This window comes from Gavialis gangeticus, unplaced genomic scaffold (assembly GCF_001723915.1).
Source record: "Gavialis gangeticus isolate Ggan-Ray unplaced genomic scaffold, GavGan_comp1, whole genome shotgun sequence".
NCBI lineage: Eukaryota > Metazoa > Chordata > Crocodylia > Gavialidae > Gavialis > Gavialis gangeticus.
In genome coordinates, this window is record NW_017729000.1 from 26477417 (window position 1) to 26493147 (window position 15731).

General features: G+C 42.0%; 1 protein-coding gene across 3 annotated transcripts in view; it reads right to left on the reverse strand.

Moving 5' to 3' along the window:
* Positions 1–15731, reverse strand: part of ATP10B (ATPase phospholipid transporting 10B (putative)) — a 396833-nt gene that overhangs the window by 110446 nt on the left and 270656 nt on the right. For all 3 annotated transcript variants that reach the window (XM_019506484.1, XM_019506483.1, XM_019506482.1), the window contains 2 exons: positions 5991–6284; positions 3035–3229 (listed from right to left, as the gene is read on the reverse strand). In XM_019506484.1, coding sequence (XP_019362029.1) covers positions 3035–3229; positions 5991–6265 — 470 coding nt within the window. In that variant the 5' untranslated portion in view covers positions 6266–6284. The remainder of the gene's footprint in view (positions 1–3034; positions 3230–5990; positions 6285–15731) is intronic.

Sequence of the window (15731 nt, forward strand, 5' to 3'; positions counted from 1 at the left end):
AATCATGCTTGGAGTCCCACCAAGTCTCCGTAACCCCCATTATGATCAGTAAGAAGTCATTTTCTACTTCATTTTGAGAGTGGTTGCTGTTTATAAAGAATTTTTAGACATTTACATTAAAAAACCCTCCAAAAGCAAGAGGACATGAGACACTTTCAAGCTGCATCCAACTAATTTGACTAATTTATCCATTGCTAAAACTAAGGCTTATTTCAACGTTTTTTAAAATGGTACTTCAGTCTATATAAAAACAATATCCAGAAAGAAATAAAACTCTGCTGTACACATTAGCTTCAATACTTTAGAGTAACTTAAAAAAAATTCTAACAGCCTAATTCTTAAAACAATTCAGACATCAAACAATGCAGGTATGCCCCTTTAAGAATCACATTGAAGGTGCTAGGGATTTTTGGAAATCCCACAAATGCCCCAAGGCACCTAACAAAGATACCGAGGCACCTAAGACCCATATAAAGTTAATGTCTTAAAGATGAAGATAGATAATTAAATACCATTGGTTTATTACCAAGCTTCAAACAACTTGAACTTTTCCTCAGTGACTGAAACTTCCATTCAAGTAAAACTGAAGTCTCCTTAATTTCTATAAGGCAAATGTTTTATCCAAAACCTGTCACTTACCAACAATTATTTGATTCATTTAGACTCTTCTGTAAAGAAAACCCACAATTCCATCCAAATTTTGGCACATGCATAAAAACTATAGGATTTACTTACTTCCTAAAAATGAGGCAGCCCATACTGTTGATCTCTTTGTCTGATTTGTATCTCCGGAAGTCCTCCCAGGCATCTTTCACTGCGGTAATGGCCATTATAATACAGATTGGGATCAAAGAAACTGCTGGTTGAAAAGCATTAACCACTGGCACAAAATTCAGTGAGGCAATGGCCACAAAATATACATTGGCAAAGCGATGAAACTGCTCAAATATATTCTTTGGGATGAATGAGAGGATGGTGTACTTGGTGGTCTTAATTTTATTAGAGTCATAATACCTATTTGGGTTCTCTTTCCACATGTTGCTTTCAAAGGGCAAGTTGGAGACAATCATCCGCATAGTTTTATTTTTCTTCTTTCTTTTCCTTTCTTTCCCCCTCTTCTCCAGCTCCTCATTTTGTGTTTCAGAATCTGAAGCAACATGCTGGCAGCATGATTTCTTGAAAAAAAGTTTTTTCCTTATGATCTTCAAAGAGAAGCAGTGTAGAGAACCATTCATTGTCATCTTACTTCCCCTTAAAATATAGCTTTAAGTATAATAAATAAGTTATGGTGGTTACAAATGCCAGACTAACTGAAAAGCACTGAAGTGTGGAGCTAAGTTTCCCTGATCTGACTACTGTCTTTCATTTAACTGAAAATGATACCTGTTGAAATACAGACGTCACACAGGCAGGTAGCACCCAGCTGTAAAACAGGCTGACTCTGGGTCCTAGAGACTGCTTAGTTGCAGGTCACTGATAACAACAGCACTCCTTAAATATTTTATTATGCATGTTCATGTATCACTGGACATCCTACTCTGAGCAATTTCCCAGCAAATTATTTTATTTGCAGATAAACTTCCTTATTTTGTTATAGAACAAAAATATGTACACCTAATTCTTTTCAAGCTTTTCTGAAACACACTTTGTAAAATTATTGGTAGATAAAATTATTCCCAGTAAAACAGGTCAAAGGTTGTAGGCAAAATTCTGACTCGACTGAAGTCGATGGAAAATTACTGATAACTTCAGTTGGAGATAGATCTCAACTCATGTAACTGCTCTTATCTCCTATTTGCTTTTATCTCTAGAGATACAGGCTTCAAGTGAAACAAGGAAAAAAAATCTCTCTTGACAAAAGAACTTGCATGTAAGTTCCTTTCTTTTAAAGCAAGTTGACTATTTTCCCTTCCAGTCCTATCAGATGTGGAGAGCTACCTGGGGTTTAGTTGGGTTAATACTTGGACAACGGACCTCTGACAAGTACCTAGGTCAGAGATCCTCAACCAGTGTGCTGTAGCACTCTGGGGTGCCTTGAGATCCTTTCAAAGGTGCTGTGGAGTACCACACAATGGTAGCACTCTTAGGTATGAAAACATGATTCACAAGATAAACCTAGGAATTTTGTATATGAATTAATAGTATTACAAGCATTCTGAGCTATTATGGTCTTTCTGAGTTCTGTGCAACAGCAGAATCGCTCTATTATTTTTCTGTAGTGAAAAAAAACGAGTGAAAGCGAAGACCTGGTGTCTCAAGTCTAATGAGGGGTGCCTTAAAAGGTTGAAAACCACTGACCTACATGTTGTACTGCAGGAGGTATTACAGGTGACTAAGGTAGAAGAAAACAATCTCTTCCTTCTGAGTCAGTCTTGAATGAATAAATACATCAGCATACAGTTCACAGGTGTTGAATTTTTGAAAGCACAGACATTAAAATGAAACTCAGCAATATTGAACAAACATGGTCATGGAAATACAACTGCACTTTTTGGCAGAAATGTGGTCTTCACTTGGATATCCTGGACATGTTCCATCTTGAATACAGCCTCCTTATGGACATTTCCTCTGATGGTTTCAGTGACACACACAATTCTTCACTTCCTGCTTCAATATAATGCCTAAGTAATGTTGTTCTGTTTAGTTAAAAAGCTGCAAAGTTTCATTCTACCTGGCTGCATTTCATCAATGAGTATAATATCCTCCATCTTTCCAACAGAACCTTTGCTTGCTTACTAAGGTGCTGATGCTTTTGTTGTTTGAGAAGTTTGAAAAATTTGAATGAAAAGTATTGTATAAGGGTACACTTCCTGTGTGCCAAAATAAGATTACCCACTTATGATAGTTACAAGGGACATATGTGACACTAAAATTTTATTCATAGCTCTATATCTTAATACTTGAAGGCAGAATAATTTTTTCCAAACTTAATAATTTAATTTTCTTTGCTCAAATGGGATACAATTATTGTAAAACAAAATAGGATAGATTGTAATAGATAATATAGGAAAAAAACCTATTTTATTCTACTTACTTATCATATACTTTGGTTTTAGAGGAGTTTACTGTTTTATCAAATCTGTATCTCTTGTAGTCTTCAATGCCATCCTTAATCGCAATTAGTAGCAGTACCACACACAAAGGTAGCATAGTGATCTCCCTGTGGAAAACTTCTACTTGTGGGAACCAGTTTAGGACCACCAGAAAGAGGAAATAGAGATTAGCCAACCTGAGAATGTCAAAAGGAAATGAAAAACAGGAATTAATTAAATGCATCTTTTCCTGATTTACATCATCTGTTGTTTAAATAAACATTTCTTTTCTCAAATTCTTTTCCAAATCCTTCCTTCCCCAACAATTAATTAATTATTTTATTACTAAACAGTGATGTCTCCATACTTCCTCTAGTGGATTCTGTGAGTTATAATTAATTTAATTTTGCCAACTCTAACTATTATAGAGTAGTGAGATTAGATTAATTTTAATGTGAATTTCTTTAATCTAAAAATATTAAACTGTTTCCTTAATAGCTCCTCTAATTCCTGCCATTGTGGTCACACTAGGCATGTCTACACATGAATTTATGTGTGCCTAAACTTAATGTGCCTTAGCCTAAGATGCATTAAGGCGATTTAGGTGTGAATCTACATGTGAACACCTTAAGGCACCTTAATGTGGCTTGTTGGGCAGCCTCCCTGGTCAGCACCTTGGACAGCCACTGGAAGCCTATGGCAGTGTAGCTGGGCAGTATAGCCCACTGCCAGCTGAGGGGGTGGAAGCCTCCAGTACCCCTAGATGCAGTCGGCTTGGCCCCGGCCTTGGCCCTGGCCTTGGCCCCAGCCCAGGGTCTAACTCCCTTCCAGTGTTCCTGCCTCCCCAGTGTTGGGTAACAGCAGGCTGGAACCTGTGGGGCCCCATGCTCCCGCCAGGTGCCAGCAAGAAGAAGATGTGGTGAGTGAGCAGTCCCTGTCAGTGTGCAGTAAGTTGGCAGAGGGGGCAGGAAGCATGATGGCTCCTGTCAAAGCACAAGGGAAGGCCTTCCTCCTCCCACGATGCCCTGAAGGGGAAAGGGACAGTGCAGCCAGGTAGGGCCTTTGCTACCTTCCCTATGCTTCTCCCTTGGGACAGGTTTGCTGGCCAGGCAATGCAGCCCTGCAGGTCCCTGCCTGGGATTCAGGTGCACTTAGATACCCATGCTGGGGCTCCTGCCCTGGACAGCAAGCAGGTTGGGACTGCATCTGCCCCCAGCACCTAACATGGCTTTCCCTGCTCCACTGACCTCTGTCCTGGGCAAGCACTCAGCCTCCTTGCTGGACACAGTGGGTGGGAGAGGTGGCGTTAGCTCCTGGGGGCTCTGTGTGGCTCAGCCCCAGCAGGCTAGGTGCAATGCAGGTGGGGACTCAGCTCTCTCCTTGGCTCCCCTGATCCAAGTCTGAGCCCTCACCTTCATTGCATAAAGCACCTTAAATCACCACATATAGATGTACCCACTGGTATCTGGGGCACTGTGTTCAGTTTTGGGCCCCCAACTACAGGATGGAAGTGGACAAATTGGAGACAGCCCAATGAAAATGGTGAGAAGGCTGGGACACATGACTTATAAGGAAAGACTGAAGAAACTGGGCTTATTTAGTCTAGAGAAGATGAGACTGAGAGGGGACTTAATAGCAGCCTTCAGCTACCTGAAGGGGGGGTTCAAAAAAGGATGGAACTACATTGATCTCAGTGGTGGCAGATGACAGAATAGGAGCAATGGTTTCAAGTTGTGGCAAGCGAAGTTTAGGTTAGGTATTAGGAAGAATTTTTTCACTAGGAGGGTAGTAAAACACTGGAACAGGTTACCCAGACAGATGATGGAAGTTCCATCCTTGGAGGTTTTCATAACCTGGCTAAACAAAGCTTTGGATGGGATGATCTAGTTGGGAATGGTCCTGCTTTGAGCAGGGGGTTGGACTAGATGACCTCCTGAGGTCCCTTCCAACCCTAACTTTTTATGATTCTATGAAATGTATTTTATTTAGGGACTACAATTGATTTTTTTCAACAAAGGAGTTTTGAGACCACATATTCAAAGATTGTGGAACTCTCACATAGTCTTTGAACAATTTATAAATATATAAATATTTGTCTAATTAAAAAATTATTAGATAAAGAAAAAGAAAAAAGGAAATCAGATGATAGGACTCTTAACTGCTAATGGTAATATTACAAAATAGATATTTCAAAGTGAGAGTTGGGTAGTCAGCTTTCATCTACCTTGATCAGTTATTGAGTACCCATAGCAAGATTCATCATGCCTAGGTCTCCCTTTTTATAGCCAGTACTTAATGCAAAAGACTGATCTGGACATACGACCTAGCTCTGGCCAACCCTCACAAATAAGTACAATATAGAAGAATACGGATGAACTGAATATTCTTCTATTACATTTTAATTGAGTTTTTTAGATTTTATAGGGTTTTAGTGAATTTTTAAATATAGAATGTTACAGATAGCACAAAAACCTCTTAAAAGCTTTTTATCCTTAGTAGATGACATAATTCCCAAATTTGGCAGACTTCTTCAATAAGTACAAGAACAGCATTCTAAATTAAATTCTAAAGGACTGTTTTTTAGATGGCTGCACTGGCTGCCGTCCTTATGGGGTACAGGCCACAGGTTCAAAAAAGCAAATTCCTGGCCTATACATTTGTATAGTCTTCTTTGTTTAGCACCTGTTTGCTTTAAATTAGTGCCCTATTCTTTAGTTAACCAGCCAATACCTATTTCCAATAGATGTCTGAAGATTAAGTAGTTGTCACCTAGATTCTCATGAAAAAAACAACCCACGGCAAAAAAGGGGGAGGGGATTATTTCCCACTTCCACCCTCAATCTTCTGCAAAAGGGAGAAACAAACAAACAAACAAACAACAAATCCAGACCAGATCAATAATCAGGTGTCAGTATTTATAGCAAATGAATCATTTAATTAATTATGGCATATGTGCACCTGTGAAACTGTTCAAAGAGATTTTGGGGCAAGAAGGTAAACCAGGTATACTTTGTGGTCCGTATCCCATTTCCAGCATAAAACCTAGAAACGATCTCCCAATCTTTCTGAAGTCTCCCATTGTTGGGAAACACAACCCGCCATTTGTTTAAGTTGTATCTCAGCCCGTCTTTGACAGCAGACAGCAGAGGTGTCGATTCTGATAAAGTCTCTGAGGATCTTTTAGCCACCAGCCATTGCCAACGATACAAAGCGGAGTCCACTGACAAAGCCATTCACAGCAGTAAGGCCAGACTGAAAGACAAATGCATTACAAAGACTGAAAACCAATTCCATTATGGTAGAAAATTAACTTTGCTCCTTTAAACCTTTACTGGCAAAACACAAACAATACTACAGTTCAGTGTATTACTTGTCTAGGCTTTTAGCTCAGCACTTTCTATACAGAAGGCATAGATTAACTGGTACAACACAGCCATTGAGCATGGAAAAAAACTCCATTTCTAATTCTATGGGAAAAATCTCCTATGCTCTGTGTGTTCACACTGCAAACTAATGCAGACAAAGCAAATTCAGCTGATTCCTCACAAAACTTTTTTGTACCTCTAAGTCTATATTATTTTTAAGTCATAAACTGCTACCAAAACTGTTTGAGACTTTTTCTTTAACTGTCACACACATTCACAATAGTTCTTCTATTTGCATTTGCTTACAAAGATGATTGGTTCAGGGGGCTGAATCTCAATAGTCATAACAATAATGAACTGCAATATCAGCTTAAACTCATTTAAATTCACATAACATTTCCCCTAAATCTTCGTAAAAATCTGATTTGAATGCAAAGTGCCAGCAATCAACAAAATAATGGGCATTTTATTGGTAAGATAGGTCTGTCAACTGAATTTGCTAATACTAGTGCCATTATGGTATACTATGTTTTGAAACTTGTTAGTACAATTGCCAAAGCTAATACCACAACAATCAGAGACCTTCTATAGTTAAAGTTCAACAGGACCATACATTATATACAGTTCCAACGACAGTAAAATGTATGGGTGTGGAACTTGGAAGGACATATATAAATGTACTGGCAAGAAAATAAACAAATTAGAAAAAAAGCTCTGACCTTTTCTATATTCAGAGCTGCACTAACTAAAGGTTTATTAGGAAACAACCTTGTTAAACTGATACAAATAGAGTGTGGATAATCTTGGTCTGATTTAAATTTGGTTAATACTGATTTAGATTAATCATGCATGGAATCAGCTTTAGCTAAATTTAATTTAAATCTAGTTTAAACTTGATTAAGGAGCATCCACATTGGCTGCATATGCACATTCAAATAATCTGGGAGAATTCTCCCAGTCTTGTTCTCCTGGTAGAAAACTTACCCAGAGTTGCAGGCTGAGGCCCTGAATAGGAGAGAGCTTGCAATGCTGATACTGTGCAGCCAGGTTAGCCTGCCTGGTGACAGATGGCAGCAGTGCATAGGGTAGCTCTGATTGACTGACCTAGACTGCCCATGGTCAGCCTGTTTCCTTGAAGCATAATATAGGGATCATGAAGGAGGCATGTTCGGCCCCCTGCTGGAGAAGCAGAGTACAGTGAGCAACACACTGTCTCTCTGCTGGGGGGTGGGGAGCAGGGGAGGGGGCGGTGTGGGGTAAGGGAGGGCAAGGAGATGCTAGAGGATTATGTTCTCTTCTGAGAGAAGCCACAGAGTACAGACATATGCTTTCCCAGGAGAAACTTTCCTGGAAGTGATTTAACCCTTGTTGTACCCAGGTTTTCTTCTTGGAGAACAGGTCTGAAAATCTGTATACATTGGTTTCTGCTGGGACAGTAGTGATTCCTCCAGAATAAACTGAATGTCTGTACAAGGCCTTTGTTTTGCAACAGATTAAGTAAATTGATTTTTAAAGGGATTTCAACTTTAATCAAGGTACCTGTAATGTAGCCAAGTACTCTGTTTCCCTACAAACCACCTATCCATTGCCTATGCTGCTCCCTTCTGAAATACCCTTCCTTTAAGAAAAGTGTGCCTAATCTTCACTGGCTGCTACAAATGCTCTTGTAGCACTATTAAATTCAGGTGTACAGATACCAAGTTACATGTAGTGCTAGAAGTGTTGGAGGGGGGATCCCTTGGATCCCCAGCATCCCATAGTACTTTGTTTTCCCTCCCCGCTCAAAGGGGGAGGGAGAGCACATGGCAAGCTGTCAAAGAACCATGCTGTCACCCAGGTGCAGTGCTGCAGTGGGAGCACTGGTAAGACTGGATGCCACTGCAGCTCTTCTTCAGGAATAGCTGCTGCTACCACAGGGGTTTGGTGGCAGTGGCAGGGACATCAGCTGCCTCCACTGTAAACACACCAGTTGTTGCCAGTGGTCTTGCAGAGATGGCAGTGGGAATAGCTTCACCTGAAAGCAACAGATGGATCCCTGGCAGAAACAGCTCCCACTGCCACCGCAGGAACATCAGGAAGGGCTGCTGATCTCTTACAGCCTGCTGGAGAGGACAGGCTGCCAGTGATTGGGCTCACTGACAGGCTCCCCTGGGGCAAGGGGAGCAAAAGTCTAGCCTTTGAAGAGACTTTGTCATGCGTGAGCCAGGGAGAGCACATAATGCTCCATTTCTGTAGTGCTACGAATGAATGTCTATTCACATCCTGAAGGTGGGTGACTGTAAATCATATAATTAGTAGAAATGAAGGGGTCCTAAGAGTGCGTATTATGTAACACCCACACACACTTGGGGTTGTGTTTGGTAATGTGTGTGTTTTTGGTTGTATATTACAAGTGTGTGTGTGTGTGTTCATGTGGGCAAGATGGCCCCTGTTGTTCTGCCCTGGCAAGCCAGGGCCTGTATCTGGCCAAAATATATAAAACCCTCTGACTTCATTGGTCAGAGGAAGCAGAAGATCCTGGGCCCTTTTTTCTGTTTCACAGCTATTGCATTTCAGCCTAGCTGTGTGGCTAAACCCCAGCCATATGTTTGGTGGCAGATTTGGGCCAGGGTGAAGTCTGGCATGGTTTCAGCCAGGGTAAAACCTGGCATTACTTGTTGTCTATCCAGGCCTTGCCGCAGTATAGGTCTGGCTGGCTTTTTGCTGCCCAGTCCAGGCCCAGTGAGATAGGCCTGGGCCTCCTTTTGTCCCTTTTGTAGTTTATGTCCAACCAAGCGGTGTGGTTGGGCACCATTTGTAGTTCAGGCCCAAACCAAGATAGGCCTGACTTTTCCTCCAAGTTCTTTTGCTGTTTTCTGCCAAGCAGAGATGGGATTGGGACTAGGAATTTTGGGGTGTGGTATGCTGACAAAAGCTGTAGTTAACCACTCAAAGTCACCATGCGGAAGTGGAGGTCAGCGCTCTACCACATCTCCAGGACCAATGGAGCCCTTTGCAGTGCAGAAGGACCCATACTCTCGAACAGCTCCCTGCAGTGCTGTGAACCCAGGGAGCAGCTCCTGGGACTCTGGTGTGGACTCCTCTCTACAGCCCATTGCTGAAGGGCAAGTGTACGGTTGAAGGCCCCCAGAACTATCCTTTGGGGAGCCCCAGGTTCCAGACTGCCTGGATATGGGTGAAGGCTATAGACTTTGCTTTGTAGTTAATATTATTTTAAAACTATATTTAATGTTTTCTTTTGCTTTTTTTAAAATTCTTTGTAATAAATTTGGGTTTTGTGTTTACACTGCTTTCAAGGAGGGTTATTTTTTGTTTTGTTTGTATGTCATACCTGAGCAAATTAGAGTTCCCAGATTTCTGGGTGGGGCCTTGAGACACAGGTATAATTTATGGGGTACCCTGAAATGTGAACCCAGCCCTTTTTGCTGCCTACCTGTGCCTGGTCAAAGCGTTACATATTATTTCCTAAGCAGCTCCATATATCTGATTTTCAACACTTGTCTGCATGCACTCTAGTAGCCTTCTTGAAGTGCAACTGTTCTAAATCATGAAAGGAATATGGAGCAGGGTGGCACTGTGGTACCATGAAAGGTTCATATATACTTCAGAGAATCAAGTACACTTCACTTCAGTGCTGCATTTTGTAGGTCATTTCTGCAGAGATTATTGTGCCATACACAGTGTCAGCAGCCTGGTTGCACATATAACTGATCTTTAAAGGCTAACTGAAAGAAAAATAAAGATAGTACCTCTGAATGGATTTCTGGGGCAAGGATGAAGCTGAGGTAACTTGCAGCAAGTCTGGGTAGTTTTCATGTTTAGAAGCTCAGCATATTGGTGCAGGCAACTCTACTTTGCTGAGCCTGATTTAAACCCAATTTTTCCTGTAGCAAAGAGGTGCAGACTTTCACCAATAGTGCACACTACCCCTGAAATGTTCTGTAGCATCTATAAGGGTACACTGCAAACAAGTGTTCTTCTGGCACAGTGGGGAATTGCTGAAAGAGAACAGAGTTCATGCTCCAGTGTGGGTTAGTGTGTTCTTTGAATTTTTGTTCCTTGTTTTCAAAGGTGTAGGTTAGCCAGCAGCCACTGTCTGATGTGGCATGAGACACAACTAGGGAAGTTTGACACTACATTAACAAAATTTTGGGGTAGTTATAAAAAAATTCTGAGCAGCCCCAGGTACAATTCCTTCTTTTATTCCTGAGCACTGATTATTTTTGCTAAAAAAATACATTGCCTCCATGTTGGCTTTTTCACTGCTCTTCCATTTCATAATCTTTGTCTGGCTAGCACAGGGATGTCAGGTATGGTAGGTCAGATGAGATGGATAGAACTGGATGATGGAGCACTGCAGGCCATATATTTGACACCCCTGGTCAAGCACAACCTGGTTCTCCATCTTCTACAGTCCTCTACAGAATGAGACAGGCATAGTTGGGAAGAGAAGACAGCCAGTAAAAGAAACAACATGGAGTAGGGGGTACATGTCTTTGAAGAAAGGGCCAGACATTGTGCAGCAAGTGGGCAGTGGGAGAGGGTCTAGAGGGTGGGAGGAGATGGCATAAGAGGAAGGATGGTTCAGAGATTAGGACCAGAGAGTTGAGAAACCTAGGGTCAATTCACCCACTGAGTTCAACACCCAGTTCACTAGTCTGACCCCTTATATCTCCTCCAGATACTCAGACTCTACCCAGGGCTGACTTGACTAGTGATGATGCACTGGGGGTGCACAGGGGTCCATGTGTACCCCCTGAGAGTGCTGGTGCACCCCCTGACCAGCCATACTTGCCACTCAGGCAACGGGCAGGGGGGCAGGTGGGAGCACCAGTGCGCCCCCGTGAGCACTGACTGGGGAGTGTGACTCCCCCCACTGGGGAGATTGGCCGTGGGAGAACCCCCCCAGTCACTGACTGGTTGCTGGGGGGGCACATGCCCCCCTGACTAAGGTGGCACCAGTCACCCATGGACTTGACTCTCCTGCTATGCTAGCTGAGATAAATCCTGGGTGAGTAAAAAACAGTTCTAGCAGGATCAGAGACTCATAGTTTAAACCTCAGGTCCCCAAACAGGCCAAAAGCCAGTGGAAGAATGAGTCTATTTTGAAAAATTTAGCTTTATATAAAGGGTATTGGATCTCCCTTACTTGTATGAGCAAGTTTGGACCACCAGCACTACTTGCAAGGTACAGTAAATTTAAAGACAACTGAAGCACACGTGGATTTTACAGCATTAATTGCTTGTTCACAGGAGGCAACACAAGAAAGTTAAGATGAATTAACCAAAGGTGTGAAGTTAATGCAAATAAATTAAAGCCCATTAAGCCTTTGTGTGGGTGGCCTCATTCAGGAATAAAGGAGACTGACTCACTGAGAAGCTTCACATGATTCATCTTCACCATCCTATGAGCTCCCATATAGACAAGACATAAGGGTCAACTTTAAACAGAAAGTGATCTTCAGCCTTAACTGCAGGGGAGCCAGTACTGCTGTAATATTATTTTAATCAAAACTGTGGGAGCATCTGCAATAAAGACACAATGTTCATATCATTTGGTAGTTAGGAAAAAGAAAGGTTATATTATTATATCAAAGAAAATGCTATAGTCAAAGTTGTGAGAAGCAAAGTTTTTTTGGGGTGTTATATTTTATTGGATCAATTGAATGGTTGGGATAGATTTAGGACTGCTTTGGAAAACTTCTCTAATTTTTTCCCAACTGTACAGGGAGCCAGATATCACCCTCAAAAATCCTTGCCTCTTGCATAATTCCTGGATCATAACAGCTACAACATCACCCCAATGTTACCACAGTCAAAGTTTTTTTTGAGAAGGAGGGCTGGAATGGACCTTTATAAGTCACCTAGTCCAACCTCCTCTCTGAGGTAAAAATTTCCCTATCCAACCATCCTATACAAATCCATTGTCTAAACTTGTAGCACAACTACACAGTAGGGGTGTACTAAACAGGCCATATTCGATTCAGATTTGGCCCAGACTGGGGACAGTGATTTGATTAGTTGATTCAGATCACTGTCCCTGATTCGATTCAGCTGAATCCAAATCTGTAGATTCGATGCTGATTCACAGAATCAGTGATTCAGCCACAGTCACAGCTTTAAATGTTTTTTCTACATACCTTGAGGTACCAGGCATGGCTCGTGAATGCTGTGATGGTGGAGCAGATGGAGCATCCCATGGGACCACGCACCCCACCCCCCCGCCCCATGTGCTCAGCAGTGAACCCAGAAGTAGACCAGAAGTACTTCTGGTCCACTTTTGGATCCATGTGGGAGCACGCTGGGAGTCCCCCCTGGACCCAGGAGGCACCAGTCACCAAGCCGGGGGGGGTGGGGGATGAGGAGGCACCTTGGTGTGCTACCCAGTGAACCCAGAAGTGGACCAGAAGTGCTTCTGGTCCACTTCTGGGTTGGCTGCCGAGCGCACTGGGGAGCCCCCCCCCCACTCCTGTGGGACGCTCTATCCACCCCAGCATTGCAGCATCCACGATCCACCTGAGGTATGTAGAACAAACATTTAAAGCTGTGTCTATGTTTGAATCACCGAATCTTTCCAAATCTCCCCAAATCAATTCAAGGGTTCTGATTCGATTCAGAGAGATTAAAAGGTCTCCTGATTTGATTTGGATTTGGAGATTTGGCCATTAAATTGGGCGAAACCTCCGCCAAACTGAATCAGGGACTGAACCTTCACAAAGCCCTACTACACAGTAAACCCTAACACAACACAAGACATAACATCCTGACCTGCTATAAGTAAAGCAGGAGGACCATGGTGGCCAACATCCTACTGCTGTATAGTTGTCAATATATGCTCAACAGATCCCAGGAAGAAGGCCATGCCCCCTGCTGCAGAGCAAGACAAAAACACCTACAGTCCATACCAATCTGACCATGGGGGAAAATTCCTTCCTGATCCCAAGAATGGCAATTAACTCTGAGCTGAGGGGCAAGACCCTCAGCAACCTCCAGCATTTAAGTCCTAGGAGGAGCATTGGCATACCCCAGTCAAAATCCCCAGCTTTGGTTGCAACCAGCATTCAATACCTCTGAGGAAGTCTTAAAAATACCCTGACCCATATAGCAGAAGCTGTTCTAATAGTGAAGAAGTTTTTCTTGATATCTAATCTAAAGCTACTTTGCTTCATTTTCAAGACACTGGTCTCCGTTCTACTTTCTGCAGCAAGGGAAAAAAGATGTTTTCTCTCTTCTTTATGGCAGCCCCTCAGGTATTTGAAGACTGCTATTATGTTCCCTCCTTAAGCACCTTTTCCACAAGCTAAACATGTGTAGCTTCTTCAATCTCTCCTCATGTGACTTGCCTTCCAAGCCCTTTAACATGTATTGCCCGCTTCTGGACCCTCTCTAACTTCTCCATATCCTTTATAAAATGTGGAGCCCAGAACTGCACACACAATACTTTACTTGAGGCCTAACTATCATCTCCCTGAAAGCCTCATATTTCTGGCCTTACTTGTTTATATTATATGCATCTATATAGTTTATAAATATTATGTTCTGGGTATGTGGGATATGCTTAGGTTAACTCACCAGAACCCCAGTTTGATACATCTAGGGTAGATTTTTAAACTATTTTCATTTTAGTTAAAGAAAAAAAATACTTTAAAATTACAAATAAGAATGAAGTGAAGTTTTGATTCAAAGAACCATAGGTATTAAAAATATTAACAGTTTATTAAATCAGATCCTTTTTTCTCTCCTCCAAAGCAAGTGTGTTCACTAGTGTGTTCACTATTTGTCTGGTCAGCCTAGTTTTGAAGTATATAAAAAAAATGTGCCACCCCATGCTTTGTGGAAGACTATTATACAACTGTAAAAAGATTCACAACTGGGAAGGCCTTACACTCCATTTTCTATTCTTACTTTCACTCTAGTTCATTAACACATAAATTAATGAAAGAATGACCTTGCTCTACTTAGTCTGATTCAGTTAGGAAGCAACTTCCTTATCATGGCTTCTTTTGTACTTTGGTGGTCACAAATAGTGCTGTATCCACAGAGAGAAGGGATGATCAGTGCCAACATGCAATTAACAGTCTCATAGGAAATGTTAAACTTCCTCTCACAAAATAGACAAAAGGACAACCACTAGGCCATGAAAAAGAAAAATCATTTAGCTGGATACATAATCAGAGCAGCAAGCTAATGGCTTCCTTGTCACAGGGTTGAAAATGTACCACAGAAAACAACACAAGTATTTAGCATTTGGATCATGAAGAACGATGAGGAGCCTGACTTAGCTCATCTTGACTAGGAGAATGACCTAAGGGAAAAGGAGGGGAGTTCTGTCAAATTATTATCTTCTTATGCCAGCTGGTATGCAGAATGTTTCTGGTCTATTCTGGGACACTTTCTGAAGGGTAGGAACTCTGTAAAATATCACGTCTTCTGATAAAAGCAGTTATGCTATCAGTTAAAATAGGTGCTCTTTAACTTATAAACAGGGAAGTGTATTGAGCTAAAAAAATGTAGATAATCTCACATCCACAAACTCAGACCACAGTATTTAGAAATCTATATTACATGCACATGTGTGAAAGGAATCAAGAGTAAATCCCTCTAATATATGGGTTCGTCTACATGTGACGCTATGGTGATGTAGCGTCAGTGGGCACAAACCATGACACCGACATTACACTGCTGTAGCGATGAGCGACTTCCCTATAGTGCATTGCTATGGTGACTTAGCTTCTAAAAATAACCATGCGCCACCGGGACGGGGCAGTAATAGCAGTTACTGCACTGTCATTCAATACTTCCTAAAGCAAGTACCAAATGATGGAGCAGTAACAACTACGTCATGGGGGGCACGTGCAGATGAGACCTATGACTGGTGGAATGGACCAGACACTGAAACTCCTGTTACAAAACATCCCCTAAAAACCACAAAACTAAAAAACTAAGACAAACAAAACCTGATGCAAAGACAGAACTGAATTACTTTATTTTTTCCAAATGTTATCCTGTTGCTTGTGATTGGCCTGCTATGTTATTTCAGCAAGAAATCTACAAGTGTTAACTGCTGTCAATGCAAAACAATTCCACTTTCTCCTGAAGTGACCACTATTATAGCTGCTTGATTTTAAAAGATAGACAACAGCAGAGTCTAGCTGTGTGCATAGGCAACTGGTAGGGCGTGCCTGGGGGTGCATGTGCCCCCCTTGCAGGGGCTGGTGCCCCCCGATAGCCGACACTGATGCTGTTGGTAGGGCTGGTGCCCCTCTGACAGGGCCACCACCATCAGTGGCTCCTGTGGGTGCCCCCCACACCAGATTCAGGAGGCACCAGTCAC